Consider the following 23,385-nt stretch of genomic DNA (forward strand, 5'->3'; position numbering starts at 1 on the left):
TTTGCGATCCATCCGTTTCTAATGAGCTAACACATAAACTAAAAGGTAATGCTAATTATCAGATATATATATATGTATATGTATATACACATAGATTGCACAATTAGTGATAAATACATACATACGTAAGTAGCTATTAATTATTAATTGTTGTTGTTTTTTCCCCTTTATTTTGTGTATAGCTATTCAATTATTTAAAATTAATTTGGTGGGATATATGTTGTATTTGTTGTTGTTCTTCTTGATTTTGTTAAAACTTGTATTTTGATTAGCTTGTTCACATTTTAACTAGTTGCTAAAAGAAAAGGAAATACAAATCGAAGAAACCAAAAAAGTAAAGAACACAAAGAGCTATGCTTTCGATAATAATATATATATATATGTATTTGTATGGTTTGCATTTAGGACATAAGTAAATATTATAATCATTTATGATAATAGTAAGTTATGTAGGTATATGCATGTTGTTGTGGCTATGTTTAAATGGTATACAATATAAAAAATTATGCGTGTGTGTGTGTGTGTGTATCAGTGTGTAAAATACAATTCAAAAGTCACAAAGTAAAAGTTAAACAAATTTATAAGATATGATAAGAAAATAAAGACAAATCAACTATATTATTAATCATTGAAGTACATTGAAATATTGTACGTAATAAACACCGATCGATCATATATATTAAGTATAGATATAGATATCTATATATATATATATATTTATAGTACATATAGTATTTGAAGTTCGTTTGTAAATTAATTTCAAGGCTACACAGTTAAAACATTGTTATTTTAAAATGTACTTCTCTTACAATACAAAACGATTTATGCATATATATATTTATATGTCTATGTCTGATTCTGTGTGTGTGTATGTGTCTGTGTATCTGTTTAGTTAGTGAGTGTTATTAATATATATATATACATAAATATATATATTAATTTTTGATGTTTTTGTTTTTGTTGTTGTTTAAGTCTATTAACGTTTCGTTTTTGTTACATTTAAAGCGTTCTTGATTTATCTGGTTGCTTCTCTAAAAACATTGAGTAGAAATTGAAAAGTTTATTATCTTTTAACTTGTTCAGTTTTAATAATATTTTAGTTAATTACTAATATATATATATGTGTATGTGATTTATATATATATATACATATATGTATATATTAAAAGAAAGGAAAACAATTAAATAAACAAGTTGCAAGCACTTTTCGCTTCTACACACAAACATCAAACGCTTAGGTTAGAAAGACTTGTTTTCTTTGTTTATCGCTTTGATACAACAAATTGTTATTCTTCTTCTTGTTCTTGTTGTGGTTGTTGTAGTTTCCTTTATTAATGGTCCATAAAATTTCTTTAATGCCGTTAAGCTTAATTACTCGACTTTGATCTCTAAGAAGAAAAAACCAACAACAAAAACTATTTAAAAATGAAAAACACAAAAGGCAAGCGAAATTTCGCTTTTGACTTGAATTCACTTGCCACACAATAGTTAGCTGTTAGCTGTTCTTGTTCCTCTTGTTGTTGTTGTGATTTAAAACACAAAATATATATATATATATACATACATATACATATATAAATATGTGATCAACCATCATTCATAAATCCATACCCATCACGATCTCCTACATAGCTAGATCTCTAGTCTACGGATCCCTTATCGCGTATATATATGTTTGTTTGTTTGTTTGTTTGTAAGTATGTACGATTAATCGTTATAGTCACAACACTAACGTTTCTTAATTCACGCCTAAAGTTGCTAATTAAACGTTCCATTAGTTTCTACTACAAAAATGTTGATATTTCAAGTTGTTTTTTTTTTTTTTTTGGAGAAATGAAAACCGTTCAGAATAAAAATTAAATATTTTCTTTCTTATTTTGCCTTTTTGCTTAGTCATTTGTTTGTTTTGCGTACTAAATAGTTAACATATATAATTTTTAAGATTAATATTATTATTATTATTATTATTAGTTGTATTCATAAGCCGCATTGCTAAACGGTACTGATTAAACATAGAATTAATTAGTAATTTGTAATTTGTTTGCGTTTGTTAATTTCATTTACTGGCTAAATTACGACAAGGACAAAAATTCCGACGACAATTTCAATTTGTGTTTTGCATCGATTTTTAAAAACTACATCACAATAATTATATGCTAGACTTTCAAATAGATCTTGTTGCATTTCATGTTGCAATATATATATATACATATATATATATATATATATAGAATTATAGATGTATGTATAATTTGTTTGTTGTTTTGTTACAATTATTTAGTGCACAGCTGATTAATTATCATATATTCATGCGTTATTTTCGAATCATAAGTTTCGATTTTTTAACTCTATCAATAATTACAATAATGATAATAATAATAATAAGACGAATTCTCTGTTCACCATTTAAACTGGTACATTAAAACGTGTGTGTGTGTGTGTGTATGTGAGTATAGTTTGTGTGTGTGTGTGTGGATTGTTGTTGGGTTAAACACGTATGTATTTCTTTTAGTATCATAATAGGAAGTGCCCACAGTTCTAAACACTACAAAAAAATGTTCACAAAAAAGAAAAAAAAGAAGGAATAGCGACAAAGTTACAGCTAACTACAAAATACGTTAAGAAACCTAATTAACAAGAACATTATTTAATATGTATTTAGGTAGATAGTAGTATATATCATGTATCATATGTGTATATAGTATGTGTAGCATAAGGTTTATAGCATATAGTTAGCAACGGTTTCATACAATTCCCAAAACCGTCCTTTTTATAGTACAATACATACACACTAAGTTAGAAAAGTATCGAAGTGGTTTATAAGAACGAAAATCTCTGCGTTTGATTACAAGACAAAAAAAAACCAATAAAACAGAAAAATATTGATTAAATACGCGCACACACAGCATAAAAATACAAATAGAAATAGAAATAGAAATACAGCTAAATTAGAAATTAGAAATGTGTTAAAAGCCTATAACTCTTTTCAATTATTGCTAGATTGCTTGCCTTTTTGTACTTTAGTGAACATTCCCTCAAATGGTTTATTTTCGTTTCTCTCTCAGTTATTCTACTCAATATCCTTTTGAAAATTCATATGAAACCCTTAGTAAACAAGACAAGGACTTAAACGCAGAGTCTGTTATGCATGGAAGAGAAGAGAACTAAACACAAATACAAAGAATCTTATCGTTTTAGAGGAGGAGTAAATAATGAACATGCTACACGGACTAAAATCGAAGCGATGTTAATAAGTATATGACGCAATATATATATATATATATATATATGTATATATATATAATTTGCTTGTTGGTGTCTTATACCACAACTGACCTGATATCTAATCTTGATTTTAAAATCCATTATTAATAGTTAGTTATCGCTAAATACAATGCATCTAATTTTTGTTATATTCTTTTGTACAAATCCCCAGAAGTATTATAATTCCTCTGTTTGTGGGTCAACTTATTTTGTAAGTTCTATGAGAGTGGGCTTTTTATGTTTGTATATGTTGTGTATATTGTTGTGTATATTGTTGTTAAAAACGAAAAAAAATCTGTATAATTCTATGTTTATTAGCTACAATATATCGCATGTTCAGTTATCAGTTATATTCAGATATCGCTAGGGTTTCCTACAATATTGTTAATATATGTTCTGCTTTGTTTGCTAGTAAGGTTTTTGCGGTATTATATATCATTTTGTAGTTTATGATTATCTCACTAATTTGTTTTTTTTTTTTGTGTTTTTTTGTATACACTATTTTATTTTAATGTTTTTTTTTTTTGTTATTTATTTATTTTGTTGTTTGTAAAAGGCAATTTTGCATAACATTATTTTGTTTGTTTGTTGCTGCTGCTGTGGCTGCTTCGTGGTGTTTTTGTTGTTGCATATTTTGTTTTTCGTTTTTTTTTTTTACTTTTTTCTCTTGAGGTACTTGCTAAAAAGAGTCTAAAAAAAAGTTGCTATAACTTTTGCACTACGTTTTTTTTTTGCGGTTGCTGCTGCTGCTTTTGTTATTGGTGTTGTTTTGTTGTTGCTGTTGTTGTTGTTGTTGTGTACAATAACATGTTGCATTAAGTTTGTAATTTTTGCATTATTTGTTTGTTTGTTGTATATATAATAATAGTAGTATTCATAGTATTAGAGTTAGTTAGGTTAAGTTTTACATATGTATTATGCATGTAGTACTTAGGCGTATCGTAATATAGAATACATATTTATCATAGTTATGTGTGTATCTGCATATATATATATATATATATATATATATATATATATATATATACGTATGTACTTAGAATTTCTAATAAAAAATATACAACACACATTTAATGAAACGCTTTAGTTTTTGAGTAAACTTCAAAATTTGTATATAGAAAGTGTTGCGCCTATTTTGTTGTTGTTGTTTTTATCTTAGCAAAGTCTGTATTTGTAAGTGTGTGTGTTTTGTGTGTGTGTTCATTACTTATGTGTATATAAAATTAAGCACTTTACACTTCAAGCTGCGTGTACAAAATGCTTTACATTTTTCTTAAAAAAAAAAAAAACAAACAAAATTCATAATTCAGAAGTGAATTATGAAACAATCGACAATCTCTTTGAGGATTGACGTTATTAAAAAAATTGCAGTTTGTGGGTGGGGACAGGGGGCGGACGAGTTATCAACGTTTGCGGCGACTTTTAATGTTGTTGCTGCATTTCACATTTGTGTTGCTTGTTGTTGTTGGTTCTGTTGTTGTTGTTGTTGCTGCTGCTGTTGTTGTTGTTGTTGCTGAATCGTGCAAAATGCTGCTGTTATGCTGTATAATGCTTTGTTGCATGAGCATCATAAACCACCAGCATTGCGTTAGCTGCAACTGCTGCAAATCCTGATCCTCCGCATTGATGTTGTTGTTGTTGTTGCTGCTGCTGTTGCCGTTAAGCTTATTGTTGTTGCTGCTGCTGCTGTTTGGAGTGTTGCCGCCATCAGCCGAGGCCATTAAAGATCTAAATTGTGTTGCAAACAAAAGGGATTTGAATTAATAATTATGTTCTTTAGCTGCAAATAAATTAAGTTTTCAAATTGTCGCCTTTTGCAATTTGCTTTTAGGCCATCAATCTGGGATTATCGACTCACTCGAGCATCAATCAATCATCAATCAATCAAGTTCGAGGCTGTGTGGACAGAGAGAGTGGTGATTGGTGGTGGTTATAATATGGTGGGGCTGTGGTGTTGTTGCTGTATAGTCAGTGATGGTGGTGGTGGTGGTGGTGGTCAGTTGGTGGCCTCTGGCAATCGTCAATCCTCGTCAACCCTCGTTCAACCCTCTGCAAGCTACTCAGCACCATACCATATGTTGGCGGGCGCAAAGTGCGCCGCATGCTTGCTGGCAGCTACCTGGGCGGGACTCAACGGTCCAAATTGGCTATACTGCGTCGGTATCTGTATGTGTGCCGGCAGCGGATGCGATGGTATCACCTTTCAAATTAGACGAAAGATTGTTAAAAATTTTAATGAGAGGAATTACTAATTAATTACTTTTAATTATCAAAGTAACTACTAATAGTTAAAAGCTAAATGATCGATAGTAATTAGAGCTTTAATAATTACTGATAACTTTTTGGTAATTGAATAACAAATAAAATTGTAATTAAAAACTAAATGAAAGATTATAATTATAACTTTAATAAATACTCTCTTTACTAATTACTCTCAATGGGCAATTTGGTAATTGAATAAGAAATATAATTATAATTAAAGGCAGTTCAACTACAGAAGGCTTGTACAATTGAAAATCAAATGGAAATAGTGCCTAGCACCCACCTGGCGACTGGAGCTGTTGTGTGCTGGCGGCGGTGCAACCACCGCTCGGTTCGCATAGGCATACGTCGGCGCCGCCTGGGACACATAGACCGTGGGACGGCGATACATGTCGCCCTGGGCGTAGATATCCGTTTGCAGCATGGCCGCAGCCGCTGTCGATGAGGGTGAGCCGCCCAGCGGCGTGCCCGCCTGATGATGATGATGATGACTGTGGCTGTGGCTGCTGTGATGATGATGCGGCGGCGGTGCAACCGCTGATGGTGCCACAGCCGCAATCGTTGCCGGTGGCGGCTGCGATGGCTGGCGATACACTTGCGGTGCACCCCACGATGGTGGACCCACGCTGGCGGCAGCAGCAGCAGCTGCCGCTGCAGCGGCCGCAGCACTAATCGATGACGACGCGGAGCTCGAGCCGCTCTTCGAGTGGGCGAGTGGTGGCGCCACAGCCGGTGCCACATAGCTAACGGGCGCCACAGAGGGTGCCTCCCGCTTGGGATGTGCTAGTGGCATTGCCGAAACACTGCCCGAACTGGCTGCCCACGAGCTGCGCTTCGTTTCCAATTGTAACTGTTGTTGCTGTTGTTGTTGCGGCGGCGGCGGCTGCTGTGCGTATTCCGGATAGAACTCGGGTGGTTCCTGCTTAGTGGGTATATGCGGCAAACTGACGACGGGCGGTGGCGGTGGCTGCTGCTGTTGCTGTACTTGTATCTGCACCTGCTGTGGCTGCGGCTGATAGTTGCACTCGCTTTGGGCCATGGCCAAAATGCGCTTCTTTTGCGATTGACCCGGTTCATATTTAATATTTGGCTGCGGTTGTTGTTGTTGTTGTTGTTGTTGTTGTTGTTGTTGCTGCTGCTGCTGCTGCTGCTGCTGCTGCTGCTGTTGTTGCTGCTGCTGTTGTTGCTGCTGTTGTTGGAGCTGCGGCTGGGGTTGTGGTTGGGGCTGTGGCTGATAGTGCGGCGTCTGCTGGGCTGGCTGCACCTGCTGATGATGTGCATGCGGATGATGATGATGATGCTTGGGACTTCCACCGCTGGACACAACAGAGAGGGCGGCCGCGGCGGCGGCATGATGGCGTCGTCGTGCATCCTCCGGATCGTGATCACCTACGGTAACGCATGGAATTACTAGATGGACGTGTTGTTGCGTTGGCTTATGACGACTGAGATGCGACTGAGTTGTGGACGGGGGTGGCAAGGGCAGCGGTAAGGGCAAGGGCAGGGGCAGTGGCGCTGGGGCAGAGACGGGGACGGGAACGGGCAGAGAGACAGGTGGCTGAGTGAGACAGGCGGATGAGGATGAGAGGGAGATGGGTGTGCTAAATTGTGTGCTTGTTGTGCTGGATATGGAATGGGGGGCGTTGTTAAGCTGAAGACTATGATGGTTATGGTGATGTGGTTGTTGTTGTTGTTGGTTGGAAGTGGAAGCAGAATTGGAATTGGTGTTGTGATGACTGTGATTGTTGTTGTTGTTGCTTGGCTGAAAGCAATGCTGTTGCTGTTGCTGCTGCTGGTGCTGTTGTTGCTGCTGCTGCTGCTGCTGTTGCTGATGTTGCTGTTGTGGCTGCAGCGAGCAGTTGTTGTCGAGGACGACAGCAGCACCAAATCCATTTCCACTTCCGCTTCCGCCCATCGACGACGACGACGACGACGATAGAGACGCTGTATGATGATGATGATGATTATTGCTACTGTTACTGCTACTGCTACTGCTACTGTGGTTTGGCGGCGGCGGCGGCAACTGCTGACTGCTACTGTTACTGTTAATGTTACTGTTATTGTTACTGTTACTGTTATTATTACTGCTACTGTTGCTGTTGCCGTTGCTGCTGCTGCTGCTGCTGCTGTTGTTGCTGCTGCTGCCATGATGGTGCTGATTTTGCTGTTGTTGTTGTTGGCTGTGGTTGTGGTTATGGTGGTGGTGGTGACTATGGTGACTATGGTGACTATGATGGCTATGATGACTAGCTCCGCTGCCGCCCAGCTGGCTGCTACATTTGCTGGCCAAACGATTACTGCTGCCGCTGCTGGCATTGGCGGAGGAGGAGCTGATGGACATGGAACTGTGAGCATTACCATAATTAACCGCCTGCTGCTGTTGCTGCTGCTGCTGCTGTTGCTGAGTGTGCGACACATGCAACGGTTGTGCACTGCTGCGACAATGTAACGAACTGGATGAATTGCTGCTCGAGTGTTGTTGCTGCTGCTGCTGCTGTTGTGGATGATGATGTTGCTGTTGTTGCTGTTGCTGCTGTTGTTGCTGTGGATGTTGTTGCTGCTGCTGCTGCTGCTGCTGTTGATGTTGATGCTGTTGCATCAGGCTGCTGCTCGTCTGCGACTGGGCATGAGCATGGGCTCGCTGCTTGATCGGCGCCACAGCATTTGCTGCTACTGCTGTTGCCGGTGGTCCATCGGCGCCTTCGTCCTCACTGTCCGATATGGTAATGACATCACCCACAACTGCCGTCGGCGAGGGCGTGTCATGGATGGTGATCGTCGGCTGCTTCACATGCGGCTGCTGGTGTGCATGCAACGGCGGCTGGCTGTTGGCATGATAACCCACTGCGGCGCCACCACCGCTACAATTGTTGACCACAATGTGATGGCCAACAATGTTGTAGGGACCGCCACTGCTGCTGCTGCTGCTGCCACCGTGCGGGGCATGTGCCACGGGCGCATGATTATGATGCGAACTCGATGAGCTGCTGCTACTCGCATTGATAATATCTAAAGGAAGACAATAAAAGGATTAATATCATAGCTATTCGAATTGGGTAACAAGCCGAGTTCAACTCACTGTTGGATGCGGATGAGGCCGAACTGGCCACAACGGGACCAGCATTGACGGCGCCATAGCCACCGCCATAGTTGCAATTGTGATGGGCATGATACTGTGGCGAGACATGAGCGGCACGCTGATAGCGCTGCTGATGCGGCGGCGAACTCTCCTTGACGCGCTTCTTAACCGGCGACAACTGCTGGTGTTCCTTCTTCTCGTGACGCGGCACACGATAAGAGTTGCCCTTGCTATTGTTAAGCATACAAATAATTAATTAAACTAACATTAATTAAAACATTAAAAGATTAATTTGTGTAGTACGCACGCTAAATGATGAGCCGGCGACTCCTTCTTGAGATCGTTGCGCGGCAAGTTGAGATGATGCTTGGGATAGATCTCCTCCACATTGAACAGCGGCGTTGAGTCAACAATTAGCGAATGCGCCGGCGCCTGTTGTGGCCACGATGGCACCAGAGCCATTTGTCGTCCGGTTTGGGGCCAGGCAACGCCACTGGCCTGCACACGATTGGTGAGCAACATGCGCTGACCCGAACTGGGCTCCACCATCGAGACGGGCACAGGCACATTAACATACTGCTGTGGCGGCACCTGCAGCGGCGGCTGCATTGTGGCACTGCCCACAACAACATGCTTGGTGGGACTGGGCATCGCCTGATACGATGGCGGACAGAGTATGTTCGACACCAGCTGGTGCTGGAACGTATCGGTGCGCGCCTGCGGATATTGCCGGGCCACATTGCGACCACCATAGATCTGGTAGAGGCCCTCATAGGCCAGGGGGCGGCCATCGCGCACCAAACGCTGCACCTGACTGGTCAGCTGATTGTTGATGGTGAAGGTCATGTTCTCGGTGCTGCTCGGCACAAAGTTAGTGACCAGCGTCGGTGCTGGTTGTACACTGCAACAAAAAGAATCATTAAATAAAAAAATATATATTCAAAAATGTACTGATCAACTCACGTGTGGAAGTCGCCGCGACGACACACCTCCATCATTTGGACAGAGGCCTTCACATTGTTGCAATACACATAATCAACCAGATGGGTGAGCCTCGTGAAGCTGTGATTCAGTGCCTCCGTTGGGGTTAAGCGTCGCTCCTGATCAATGGTTAGCATACGCTTGAGCAGATCAATGAATTCCCGTCGATCCGTCTTCTCGGCCAGCAGTTGACCACCCTCCAGATCCGTTGGCACATTCACCTGCCCAATATCATCCAGACAATTGAATATATATTTGCGTGCCTCCTTGCTCTTTGTGTTCGTCTCCGCCTCGTGCTCCTCTGTGGTCTTCAGACGCCAGAACGGATACGTGGAGTCCACATCACGATAAAAGAACTTGGACGTCTTCGAGGCGCTATTCAACATATGCTCCGTGGGCAGACCCTGTGTTTGCGATATATACCGTATCTGATCGAACTCCGAGCTGCCCGGATACAGTGGCCAGCCGAGAAAGAGTTCGGCGACCACACAGCCCAGCGACCACATATCGATGGCCTCACAGAAGGGCAGACCCAAGATGATTTCGGGTGCGCGATAATAGCGCGATTGCAGATACGTATTGCAGACGGTTTTGCTCACATGAGAGGCGCTGCCAAAATCGATGACCTTAACGCGATACGGCTGACGCACCGGATCGACCAGCATTATGTTCTCCGGCTTCAAATCGGCGTGAATCAGGCCCAGTTGTTTCAGCTTCAACAGGGCAGTCAGCACCTGCAAACGAACAACGACAAGGAGAATTAGAGATTAGAGCTTCTGGAGATTCAATCTCTCATTTGATATTCATACCTGCTCCAGAATGGGACGTATATATTTTAGAGGCAGCGGTGAGAATTTGTTCTGCTTGAGAAAATCATAGAGATTCTGTTCGAGCATCTCAAAGACGAGGCAGGTGTGATTCTTGTGCTGAAAGCATTCGAATGCACGCACAAAATTAAACTCGTCCGCATTCTCCTGACTCAGACGCGACAATATGGACACCTCGATCTGACCCTGTCGCGCATACGATGGATGATTCTTCAGTATCTTAATGGCAACAATTTCGGAGGTGCCGCGCTTCCAACACTTGACCACCTGGCCAAAGGTGCCGCGACCCAAAAACTCCAGAACCTAAACGAGATCGAAGCGTATTAGATTAATCCAGACCAATGAATTCTGGTATACTTGCCTCATATTCAGCTGAGAGGGAATAGAGCACCTCGTGCTGGACCAATTGATAGTCACCATCGGCGCCGCTGCTGGACCGTTTGCTGGGGGGTTGCGTATTTGCATGCCCCCCCGATGTGGCGACCTTTGCGTGCGCCGTCTTGAGGCTGCTGCTGTTCACTACGTTTTGGATGGCTGCCACTTCCTGCGCCTGGCCGTGCCGCACCTCAACGCTGCTGCTGCCGCCGCCTCCGCTGCTGCCGTTGTACGTGTCCACGCAGCCGCAATCGCAATCTGCACAAAATAACGATAACAAAATGTTGCTTACTTTTGGTTGCAAGTCAATCAAAAACAAAAACTTTTACCTCGCCTGAGTAAACGCCTAATTACTAAGGATATCATTTGGTGACTTATCAAGAAGATATAAATATATATTTGTATTTGTAAATATAATTCTCCTGAGGCAACTGTGCTCAGCACAGCTCAACAGGCAATTTTACAATGCACAGTTTGCGCTGCAATCGGACAAAGTCAGATATAGCATATGAAAGATACATATAGATATAGATATAGATGTATATATAGATATCAACACTCAGCGTTGAACTTGTCAACACGCTGACAAAGAAAGTGGCGACAAAAATGGCGAGTCACATTTTGGCCAATTCAAACACAAAAGCACAGAGCAAATGGCAACATTTGTATAATTACAAAACAAATATTATGGCTAAGATTAAGACGACAACGACAACAACAACAGCAACAAACAAAGAAGAATGCAATTGCAATAAGGAAAAGGAAAAGGAGGCACTGTCAACAACAACAATTATTACCTCGGAAGATGTAGTACCATTGTTGCAGGTGTACAAAAGTCATCTTGGTTTGCTTCAGGTACGAATCGTTAAATATCTTTCAATGTATACATCATATATACTCAGATATATATATATAACTCGAAATATTAAAAGCGCCAGCTTTGTTTGTTGCGTATAAGCACATTTTTCAATATTAGATCAAATTTTTGGGCATACATTCAGAGCCTGCTAAGATATTATTCCTAGATTCATTTCAAAATGGAAATCCTCAAAGGGAAGACAGATTTAAAAAAGTTGTGATTCCATATTCTAGTTAAAGAAGAAAACTTTAAGGACTCTTTAAATACAATACAAAATTGTTACCTAAGAGACATCCTTTTACAAAATATCCTTAGGCGTGGGGCCTTTAAGCATTTCGTTGGAATCTACCCTTTCATTATTTATATATTTAGCATGTCTTTTATGATTTTATTTTTACACGGCAAACCGAATTCCACTCATAAAAATCCCACTCAAATATGTTAAGTATATAATGGTCAAAGGACATTGCTTATAAATTGCCCAATTTGCGAGAAGAATACCCGAAGGTAAAAAAGGACTAAACACTGTGTGCTAAACACAAACAATTTAACTCAGATATAGCATTTCATTTGCATTCGCCTTTATTTCATTGTCCATAATTGTCGCATTGTGGCGCAGCCAGCAGAGTTCACTTTGTAATCGGCAACTAAATTTAGAACTGGTTAAGTGGGCTCTGCCCCACAACAGTCCTCACCCCTCCCCCCCTGCCCCGCCCACACGCAAGTCTATTATATTATTTAATTAATTTGCGTCAGAGGACATTCGATACGAATTGACTTAACAAGAAAACAACGACTTTCTTGGGCACAACGAATAGTAAATACCCTTTCAGAACGATACAGAATGATCTAGTGCTTTGATGTTGATGATACGATGTCCAAATGGGGTAGGAGCATAACTGTTGAGTGATTTTTAAGATATCTTAATCGTATAAGAACTCATCTTTCGACCGATTCACAATTTCAGCAAGGATATAGCTAGATCAACTCGTATAAGGATGCTAATCCATAATATAAATATATTCTTCTCGGATCGGGAAAGTCTACTTAAAAGGTTCACCAACTTAAGGACAAAGTCGTAATACCCTCTTGCCAGGGACTGCAAAAATAGCTCAAGAGGAAGCCGGATGCCAAACATACAATAAATGGAGGAGAACACGGAAAATAATAAAAAGAGCAAAAAGGAAAGAGAAAAGGGAAAGTAATAATAAAATAGTAGTCAAGAGGCAGAGAAAAACCCACGCACACTTCGGGAAATTGTATGGCAACGGCAACTGAAGGTCGCCCCACCCCGTGGGGGTAGGAGGGGGGAGCGGAGGGGTGCTGGGTTTACGGGGAAAGAGCCGCGTTAGCTGGACATAAACTCTTGGTTCGCTTGATTCGCTGCTCGACTGTAATCAAAACTGAATTTAAGGACACACGCGACGCCAATGTCCGTCGTCGCTTGGGGGACACTTTAGTCGCGAATGGGAACGGGGAGGGGAAGCGGTAGGGGTAGGGGGTGGTAGTGCATAAATAGACGACATTTGGTTTTTGTGTGTCGGAAAATTTATGGCAGCGCTGAATGAAAACTAAATGCAATAAATTATGCAAAAACCCGATGAGAGAAAACGCACAAATCGAAAAGTCAAATTGAAATTGAAATCGAACAATTGACAAATGAACAACCAGCAGAAGCGCGACTAACAGATTCCCTGTACTGTGCAAATATAAATGGAAGTCATCTAATCTTACTAAAACGAAAAACAAACAGCTTTATTCAAAAAAATGTTTGTTGTGCTTCGATATTTATCGATAGTTATCAAAAATGTTAAGGACAACTGGCAAAATAAAATCGCTTGTCAATGCAAAGTTATTATTGTCGGATATTGAAAATATCTCCGTTTTGAAATGACAGTTTTGCTATCGAGAATTTGATCTGAACTTAAAAAACTATATTTACTTAATATATTTGGATACTCTACATGTGTCGTCTGTATATCAATAATGATATATTAATCGAAAATCATAATCAAACTGCATCTGCCTGGGACGAACTCTAATCTTTAATTAACTTATATATAAATTTATATCCTTCAACTTTCCTTCTTACCGTTACAAGCTGCATCTAGCAATAATATTCCTTTCGTTTTATGAATACTTAAGGGATACATATAAGAAGACAAACCGAATAAGCTACCAAGGTCAAACGTCGGACAATCGTTGAAATTGAGTCACCAAAAACACCCACACAAACACACACATACACACACACACATACATACACCACCCACCCATCCACCTGTTTACCTTATGGACTCGTCGCTAGTGCGTTAACTGCCAACGCCTGCCTCAGGGGCAAGTCAATGGCAAAAACAGCAGCAACAACGACTTTGGCAATGGCAAGGACTTTTCCATAACACATTGCGTTCACGTGGCGCCATCACGTTGCAGGGAGAGGCCCGCACTTGCAACGCACCACCATACACCACACACAAATTTGTTTGTTGCAACAAGTTACGAGATTTAACGGTTCGACAGCAATTTACATTTTACATACATCTACTATTCATTTGTTTGTTACGTTGCACAATCCAAAAACGAATTCGCTTACGCAAATCTCAGCAGCAGCAGCAGCAACAGTCTCTCGCATTCAACGTCAAAGTTGCAACGTGACGCAGGTTGGCAAAACGAATTGAAGCTTTTTTTTTGCCCCACTCACTCTCGACTGCTTGTTGCATAAAAGGCGAGCCAACCAACTGTAAAGGTGCAAACGGAATAGTTGTGTGTGGGTGGCAGTGGGGGCACTATGCGATTTTGTGTGGCTGTGGTTTGGGAGGGCGGTGGGTGGCGACTTCCTACGTATTGGTTGGTATAAAAATTCAAACAGAAGTAACTGTATTTGCTGCTGACGCAAAAAAACCGGGGAAAAGAACAAATGCGTCGCCTTGGTGGCAAATGAATGGCCATGGTTCTGCCACGGGTTATTGGAACTGCTCTAACTCCACAAGCAACAGTTACTTATGGGTTTTCACCCAAGGTTGATATATTCTTGCGAATAATATATAAATAAATCACACATATTGTGTTTTTTTCACAAAAAGATATCAAATTTTGATAGAGAGCCCATTAAAGCACTCAAAAGTGTCGAGTTCGATGAATAAAAAACTATTATAAAAAACCAGAAATCTTTGTTTTTTTCCACTTCCTGTGGAAGTTTTAAGATATAGAATAAAAGAGCTTTTGACAGCTTCATAGAATAACGATCTTAATAATATTCTATATAAAACACTCTCAACTGTCAAGTTTTATTGCGATATCTTGGATATGAATGAAATTGTTCATACAAGTAAATGCTCGAACGCTATATGATATATAGGTTATCTGATAAGTCTTCCGACTCATCCCACATCCCACAGATCTTTCTACATACCGTCTTTAATATTAACCAACACAAGAAAGCTACCAACACCAACTGTCCTTGAAAGATAGACATACATGTTGCACGACTCATTCCCATCTCCACACAAGCGATATCTTTACTGTCTCATACAACTTGAACTCGTGTATTTCAGAACATCACATACCAAGTGCCAAAGTTCAACTTATCTTGGCCTTGGGCATTATCGGTTAATATTCTTGCTTTGTTGGGGGTCACATTCAATGTCTCAATACTGAGAACTGAGAGTTCATCATCGTATTGCAACAGCAAAAGTGCACAATTAGATAGCAGCTCGAATAACAACAGCTGCAATTAAAATCATTTCTATATATACATATACATGTATATTACGCATATTGCAACAGTAGTCGCCACGTGCCACGTCAGTTATAAAATATTGATAAAGGGGTCGTATAGCCATTAATTATTTACAGTGAATTATTTAGATAAGGCTGCAAGTAAATTAGAATCGTTTAGTTTGTGAGGAGAAAGTTGGCCCACAACTTTCCAAACAAAATGTGTGAATACCAATTGATGTTGCATGTTGCAGCGATTGGTGAAAACAGCAACGGAAGTGTGAGGGAAGTGCACAAAAGTGTACAAAAGAGTGCTGCTTGCTGCCTTAAAGAAACGCGATAAATTATTATTTGAAACGCGAGTCGCTAAACGGAAGCGGAAAGATTATGGAGACGCTTCAAGAGATACGCGCAACAAAATAAGAAAGAAATATAATGTGCAGAAAGAAGCAACAGGTTAAATATATATAATTATATATATATATATATATATATATATATATATATGGTAGATGTAGATAATGTGAACGACGCGGCGACTAGCGACTGATTAATGGGCGCAAACAATAAAACAAGACAAGGGAGCGATAAAAATCGGGGGCAAAACCATGTACAAGGAATGTTGTCATGACAGATCAAAGAGGGGGTGGGGGGAGGTGGCGAGCACGGTATATGTTGCCTGTTGGAGTTGTGCAAATATTTGTCGCAACACAATGAGAGCAATGCACGCAAAAGCATTTTCCACTTGACTCCACGCACCTGACGACAACAACAACAACAACAACAAAAACAACAAGTTCCAGTGTGTGAGAGAGAGCGCAACAATGTTGCTACATATTTGTGTGCTTTTGTTGCCAGTGCATACAAAGTAAACGAGAGCGCGCCAGCCGCCGTCGTTCTCCAAAAATGGCAGAACAACGGGAGAAAGTTTAGCGAATGTGCTGGCAACGCTACTGCAACCAGACAGCAATAATTGGGCGAATTCAAGTTGTTGCTACATGTGCCTTTGGCGGAATTATGTGCTGTGCTCCTCTTATATTAAGTGTGTGTGTGTGTGACAGAGACAAATGAACATTTCAACTGCATACTTAACACTGGACGCAAGCGCAGCAGCATCATTTGCATAACACACAAAAACATCCACAACATCAGCAGAAGCAGCAGCAATAACTCATGCTTTGTCCGCTGCACACTTCAGCGAGCAGAACATTTAGCTAAAAAAAATATTGCGAAAAAAAAGGCCAAATAAAAACTGGCACACATACAAAATGGCAGCCTGGCAACACGCAGCAGCAGCAACATGTTGGACGTTGCAAAAATGTCGCCAAATGCCTTTCTAAAAAAAAAAGACAAAGTAAAATGCCTTTTATGTACTTTCACGACAGCAAAAAGTAAAAAATGAATACATACAACCAAATAAATTAAAACCAGCTCAAACTTGAAAAATCAAAAAGGCGATTAAATGACGACAACAACAACAAGAAACAACCGCAACAAGTCAGCAATATAGTAGAAGCCAAATAAAAGCTGAAAGGAGAAGAAGGAGAGAGACTGCAGCAGCAGTAGCAAAATGTTATCGATATCGATATCCAAAATCAAACATGTAGCGAGAGAGAGCGCACACGCTTTTGGCAACATGTTGCTGAACAACATTTGCATATTTTTTTTCTTTTTTTATTGCATTGCAATCGGAAATTAACTTTACGCATTTTGCACACTTAGCCGGATGGGAAAATACAATGTGTAAATAAAAAATAGAAAAAAGGCGAAATGCTAAAAATGCATCTAATTTTATTTTCTTTTATAATCGTATATAATGTGGATATTGTTGTTGTTTTTGTGTTTATTTGTGTAATTGCATTGCACACTTGATTGCACGCAGCGCCAGCGACTACAAATGACGCCAATAAACTTATGCCTGGCAAAATAGCAGCAGCAGCAGCAGCAACAACAACAACAACAATACATAATCTCTCTCCCCCTCGCTATCTAACTCTCACTCTTTCATTTTTTTTTTAACTTGTGACGATTAAATTGTTATATTGTTCGTACATTGTTGGGATTGTGATTGTGTGTGAGGAGTGCATTAACAGCAGCTGTGCTGCGACAATAACAAAATAACAGAATCAATTGCAAATTAAATGCAAAACGAACGAATGATCGAGAAACAACACGAAGCAGCCAAAAACAAGCAACAAGCAAGAAAAATTCATTTATTTCAAGAGCTGCTATTGCAGCTTTTTCGATACTTTATCGGTTGTTTTTTGTTTTTGTTTTGTTTTTGGCGAAATGGATTTTCACTTATACAGCAAAAGAAATACAAAAGCGATTTAAATTTAAATTTGCGTGGATTTACGCCAGCATGATTTTTAAAAAGAGTTTCTTTCGACAAGTAGCAAGCAACAAAGGCAGCGCTGCAATAAAACGTAAATGAGGCAAAAGCACACAATAATACACATACACATACACATACACATACACATACACACTCACACAACACACACAGCACTTGAGCATGTGGAACGCATGCAAGAAATGTGGGAGGTTTTTCAAACGACATATTTCTTCCTCTTCGTCGTCGTCTTCTGCTTGTGGACTATGTATGTTTGTATGTATGTGAAAGCTTCGCCAACAATCGCTGGCTTTTGATGCACCGCCGCCGCCGCTGCTGCCTTTGCTGCTGCTTGTCTAATGTCGCCGCGACGCGCTCATTTATTTTTGATCTTGTTTTCTTTTTCGGTGAATTTTTTCTTTTTCGTTTAAATGTTGCATGCAGTTGACAAGACGACAGCGCGACAGTCACAAAAAAAATAAACATCAAGGGAAATCTTTCCACTTGCATTGCAGATTTTTCGCTAATGCTTGGTGAAAGTTTTTATGTATCTACATATATACAAGCATATATCATCTATCTAACAAAATTCATTTTTAACTAATGACTATAAGCCGTATAATTATTCAATATATGCACAAACATATGTAAGTTTATGTATTTTTTGTCTATTTTATAGTTTAAACATTTGCGATTCGATTCTGAAGTGAACAACAAATGTTGACGTACGACGCCAGCAGCGCTGCCCGCTTGGAGGTCGACGCCGACGGTCCACGGACGTTCAGTCTGCTCACCTAGCAGAACTAGCTGTTGTTAGAAGCAGCCAGCAGTACAAAGCAAACTTAGCATTGGAAGTCAGTGTTGCTAATGAAGCTTTTTTTGCTCCCTTAATTCTAGCTTGGTTTGCTCTGACTATTTCTTGTCTACTATAATATGTACAATTTATACCAAAAACTAAGCAGCAGTTTTAAAATAATAAAAAACAAACAGATGTCATGTTATTTTAGCTGCAGCTTTCGCCTTCAAATCTTTTAATGGTTTTTACTTGTACCCCACGTCTAAAACTAGCTTGTTTTTTTTTCTTAGTTATTCAAAAGTGGGGGCAACACTATTGGTGGTGACGTTGAGAACGAGAACAACAACAATAGCAGCCGCAGCAGCGACGACGGCAACGGCGACGGCGGCAATTTAGACGACGTCCTTCAAGCGAGCGTTAGAAGTGACGGCGGCGACGTCAGCTGCAATGACCTAAAGTAACCCACCAATGGGAAGGCGAACGCGGCGAGTATTGCACAATGTACACGACAAGGCGAAAAGCAGAGAGGTGTGTGGAGAACAGGAGAGACGAGACGAGGTGAGGCAAGCAATAGCGAGGCGTGGAGAGTCACAGAACCGGCAAAGAGCAACGGAAATGGGCGAGTGGCTTCTGCACATGTATTTTTGTGCATATGCATAAGTACATACATACAAACGTATGTTTGCATGTATGCCGCGTATGTGTGATGTACTTGATGTATGCATTTTGAGTGTGGGCGTGGCATATGGCGTGTCAGTTGACGGCGCAGCAGTTTGGCAGCTGCATAAAAAAAGCTAAAAACTAAAACCGTCAAAACACAACCAATATGACGTAAAGGATGAGCAGAGAGAGTGGAAGAGAGAGGAGAGAGGCGCAAACAAACAAATATGTATAACAATGGAGAAGAGAACGCTACAAACAGTGCTCGACTAAAAGTTACCCAGTAAGCAAATTTCTATTTGCGCTCTCAAAATAAGTTTTTTTTTTACTGATAACTATACTCCTGAAGCCCATTTCTAAGGGGTAAAACACACAGTTATATCTAGAATATGCAACATATTCGACTTGACAGCACTCACTTGCCACCCCCTCACTCTCGCTGTCTCCCATTTGCCACTCCCTTTTTACAGCTGCAACTCCTGTATAAGCCCAGAGTCGTTGCATGCATGATATTTTTATAACTGACATCTCTATTTTGCTTTTGTTTATGTTGTTCGTTGTTGTTGTTGCAGGCGACCGAACAACTTCAATTGAGGTCAACACTTTGCGAACGTCTCAGACTGCCACTGATAGTTAATGCCACCAGGGAGAACATCAGGGGTGGGGGGAGGGGTTACTGTCCAACCGTCCGAGTCGCAAGCAGATAGCAGCAGCAGCAGCTGGAAGTCGTCACTCAATAGGCACTGGAAAGGGGGGGAGGGACAGCAGGCAGTGCGACAAGTTTAACAAGTCAGTCCAGAACTGGAACAACCAGAGCAACATCATCAACAACAACAACATTCTGACGTACATCGAGAGCAAAAACAAATAAATAAAATCAACTGTATAAATGATCTACAGTTTGTTGCGGCTTAAATACTCTTTCAGAACTTTACAACACTTAAGTCAACACAACTACAGTTGTAATTGCATTTATTCGCCGATTTGCTCAAAAAATATCGATAAATTGCAACGATCTTGCTCAAAATGGTAAACAGCTTGCCTATCGGTTCAGTTATCTGAGCTTTTGTATAACAGAACAGTATCTTATTTTAGTTTCTTTTGTTCACTCTTTCTTTCTTCGGACATATGTAACTATCATCTTTAATCTGGCCCTTTATACGGTTATCTATTGAGAATTCGTTGATTAGAACCTTTCTTGCTCTTTAAGCATAGATAGTTCGTTTAACATACACACACACACACGCACGCATAATCAACACCATTCCCAACAGACCCAAACAAAGCGAAGGAACTAGAAAAACAAAATCCCATGGAAAAACCCAATGGAAATATCAACAACAACAACAAGAATATCAACAACAAAAACAGCTCGATTAGTGAATGATTCGAGGCGAGTTTCCAACGTAATTTAAATGCAAATAAAACGTATCAAAGCCAAAATGGAAAGCGAAGCTTGTGAGCGGATGCCGGGCAGGGAGGAGCGATGTGGGGTGGCTAACACAGGGCAACAAGCAAGGCAAGGCAACAGGCAAGGATGAGGGGGGGCGGGTAGCGGTGAGCGAGAGGCGTGGGGGAAAGCGTGTCAATTTGATTGGTCAAAATGCAGGGCACTAAAACCGAGAAATGAAAAGCGCAAGCAACAAACAGAGAAAGGAGAGGGAGCAGAAAGCGAGAGAGAGAGGAGAGAAAGGGGAGCTGAGGACTGAAATGAAATCGCAAATTGCATTTCAAGCGTTTTAAAAAAAGAGTGGGAAAAAACAGCTAAAGCATAACAATAATAGTAATAATAATAATAATGGTAGCAACAATAACAACAAATAAACAAGTTTTTTTAAGATTATTGATTCGCATTCGCATTCCATTGATTTGCTGCTGTCTGTTTTTGTTGTTGTTGTTGCTGTTGCTATTGATGTTGTTGTTGTTGCTGTTGCTATTGATGTTGTTGTTTTTCCTGTTGTTGTTGTTGTTGCTGTCTATCTTGTTGCAATTGAAAAATGACCCAACAAGGCGAATTGGACTTTGTAAACCGCCCCCTTCTGGCACCCTCCTCTATAACAGTGCAGAGCTGGCAACACGTTCATAACTCAATTTGATGTATTTTGATGCGAATCGACGCAATTTGTTTGAGCTGCATGAAAATACACATGAAATATTTATCATGCTTTGCATTTATTATTAAAAATGCTGCAAAATTGTACTGTGAGTTGTGTCAAAGCAACTTCGAACCCATAAAGTACATATAAATAAAGATTAATAACCCACGCTAAAATTTTAAATAGTTTATTTTATTATATTGAAATTTTAAATTTGTATTTAAGAGCTAAACAATAACTAAACTACAACTAGTTTTCTTTTCTTTGTCAATGATTGTACTGGAAAAACCCATTACACAAAATCTTTCCATTCCATGTCTGGAAATTTCTGTGGCCTGGAATGAAATCATTTGAAGATCCTTATCAGTTATGCATGTCCTGCTGTTATATTGTGTGTGGTGGTGTTGTCCGTGCTCGTGTTTGTTTATTTGTACCCCAACTGACTAACTGACTGTGTGAGTGCAACGACATTAGCGTCTGCCTCCCCTCTTTGCTTCGCTTCTTCACTCTTCTTTCCGCCCCACAACCCATTCCCCCTTCTGCTGCTAGCAGCGGCTTCTAAGCACACTCATCGCTTTGGTTCCCACTGTGTAAATGAACGAAATTTGTGTCGTGTAGAGTGCTTTTGACAACAACAACAACAACAAACAAACAAGCAAAACAGGCAACAAAAAAACAACAACTACAAACTTAGACAACGTTGCATTTTGCATGACTGCGGTGAGGTTTTAATACCGTGTAAAATAAACAAGTTTAACGGGTATGCTGCATAGAAATTTTGATTTAAGCTTTCTTAAAATACACTCTTACAAAAGTATAAATCGCAAAATCTTGTAACCTCAGCAGTCGATCATACTGTTTAGTATCATGTACAGGGTATATTCGAGTGTTGCACACACTTTGTCAATTTTGCAATACACTTTACCGTTTCTTTTTTTTTTTTTGCTGGCTTTTGCCATTTTGGTTGGCCACAAATATTTGCAATGCATAAATGCAATTTTCGGCTTAACATTTAAAGTGCTTAGCGCAGAAGAAAAGTGGGAGGATGGAGGAGGAGGCGAAAGGTGTCAAAAAAGGGTAGGCAAAACAGGGAAGGGTTTGGTTTGCTGTCTGGCGATAAGAAAAATGGAAGAAAAAAATATGTGAATGCATGGGGTAATTTAATTCACAGAAATAAACACAATATTTTTGCATTTGATGGGTATATTTTATAGCTTGGTTGGGTATTTCAGTTTGCACAACAAATATGCAGCACTTGAATTGAAGACGAATAGAAATAGATAAGTAAGAAAGAAAGCAGGCAAAAAACAGCTAAATTTCGATATGAACAAATAAGGTATTTTGTAGAATTTCACTTTGCAAGCATGCAAAACAGTTGGAAAATATAAAAACGTAGCGTTACTCCTAATTTTACATATATTATTTGCTAATGTAGTGCATTACATCTTCGTCTTCTTCTTTTAATTGCTATCAATATTTGATTTTGTTGTCTGAGTGCGTTGATAAGCAGCAGTTACTGCTGTGAAAGCTGACACAGCTGTCAATTAAAATTGCAATGCTCAACGAGCTTGTGTTGATAAGATTGTGGAGGGGCGGATTAACTGTGTATATAGAGTGATGGGGGGCGTGGCAGCATCTGTTTCCGTACGACATTATCAGGCAATAACATATACAATATGTGCTAGCTATTAAAGAGGTTAATGAGGCTGCCATAATCTAGCAAGCCATATATAAATATATAGAACACTCGTACGATTTCTAGAATGTAGAATTTGCCACACTGTGCAGCACAGTTGCAAGTCGCTTGCTGCTGCTGTTGTATTATTCAGTTTGTTGCTGCCTCTTTAATAAATATGGATCGATACAATTGAGGCGTGTGTTGTTTGCCTCGGCTTGTTGGGGGCGTGGCTGATTCGCCTTTAAAATTTATAAGTGCAGAATATTCAAATGCGACCCATTTGGCAATATTCCCATTTACCCAATTTAGCCAACTAATACCCATGCTCGAGCAACTGTTTCTTTTCTTGCGATTTAATGATTAGTTTTGTTTGCATGACTTTTACACAATGAAACCGAAATGTGTTAATAAACGTACAATAAACACAAAACAGTGTTTCATTTCAGTCAACAACAGCTA

General features: G+C 39.9%; 1 protein-coding gene and 1 long non-coding RNA gene across 2 annotated transcripts in view; one reads left to right on the forward strand and one right to left on the reverse strand.

Moving 5' to 3' along the window:
• Positions 1 to 5,291: 5,291 nt before the first annotated feature.
• The window catches only part of LOC6557840 (homeodomain-interacting protein kinase 2), a 34,851-nt gene continuing 16,757 nt past the window's right edge, over positions 5,292 to 23,385 (reverse strand). Inside the window, exons 3-12 of the mRNA XM_043215379.1 lie at positions 10,775 to 11,046; positions 10,396 to 10,716; positions 9,569 to 10,320; positions 8,913 to 9,506; positions 8,606 to 8,835; positions 8,093 to 8,535; positions 7,895 to 8,020; positions 6,814 to 7,318; positions 5,810 to 6,708; positions 5,292 to 5,464 (exon numbers count right to left, since the gene is read on the reverse strand). Coding sequence (XP_043071314.1) covers positions 5,321 to 5,464; positions 5,810 to 6,708; positions 6,814 to 7,318; positions 7,895 to 8,020; positions 8,093 to 8,535; positions 8,606 to 8,835; positions 8,913 to 9,506; positions 9,569 to 10,320; positions 10,396 to 10,716; positions 10,775 to 11,046 — 4,286 coding nt within the window. The 3' untranslated portion in view covers positions 5,292 to 5,320. The remainder of the gene's footprint in view (positions 5,465 to 5,809; positions 6,709 to 6,813; positions 7,319 to 7,894; positions 8,021 to 8,092; positions 8,536 to 8,605; positions 8,836 to 8,912; positions 9,507 to 9,568; positions 10,321 to 10,395; positions 10,717 to 10,774; positions 11,047 to 23,385) is intronic.
• On the forward strand, positions 18,209 to 20,068 carry LOC116805315. Its single transcript, XR_006246690.1, has 3 exons — positions 18,209 to 18,229; positions 18,376 to 19,050; positions 19,725 to 20,068. It is a non-coding gene; the product is annotated as an uncharacterized LOC116805315 (long non-coding RNA).

Source organism: Drosophila grimshawi, unplaced genomic scaffold (genome assembly GCF_018153295.1).
Source record: "Drosophila grimshawi isolate 15287-2541.00 unplaced genomic scaffold, ASM1815329v1 contig_44, whole genome shotgun sequence".
Taxonomy (NCBI): domain Eukaryota; kingdom Metazoa; phylum Arthropoda; class Insecta; order Diptera; family Drosophilidae; genus Drosophila; species Drosophila grimshawi.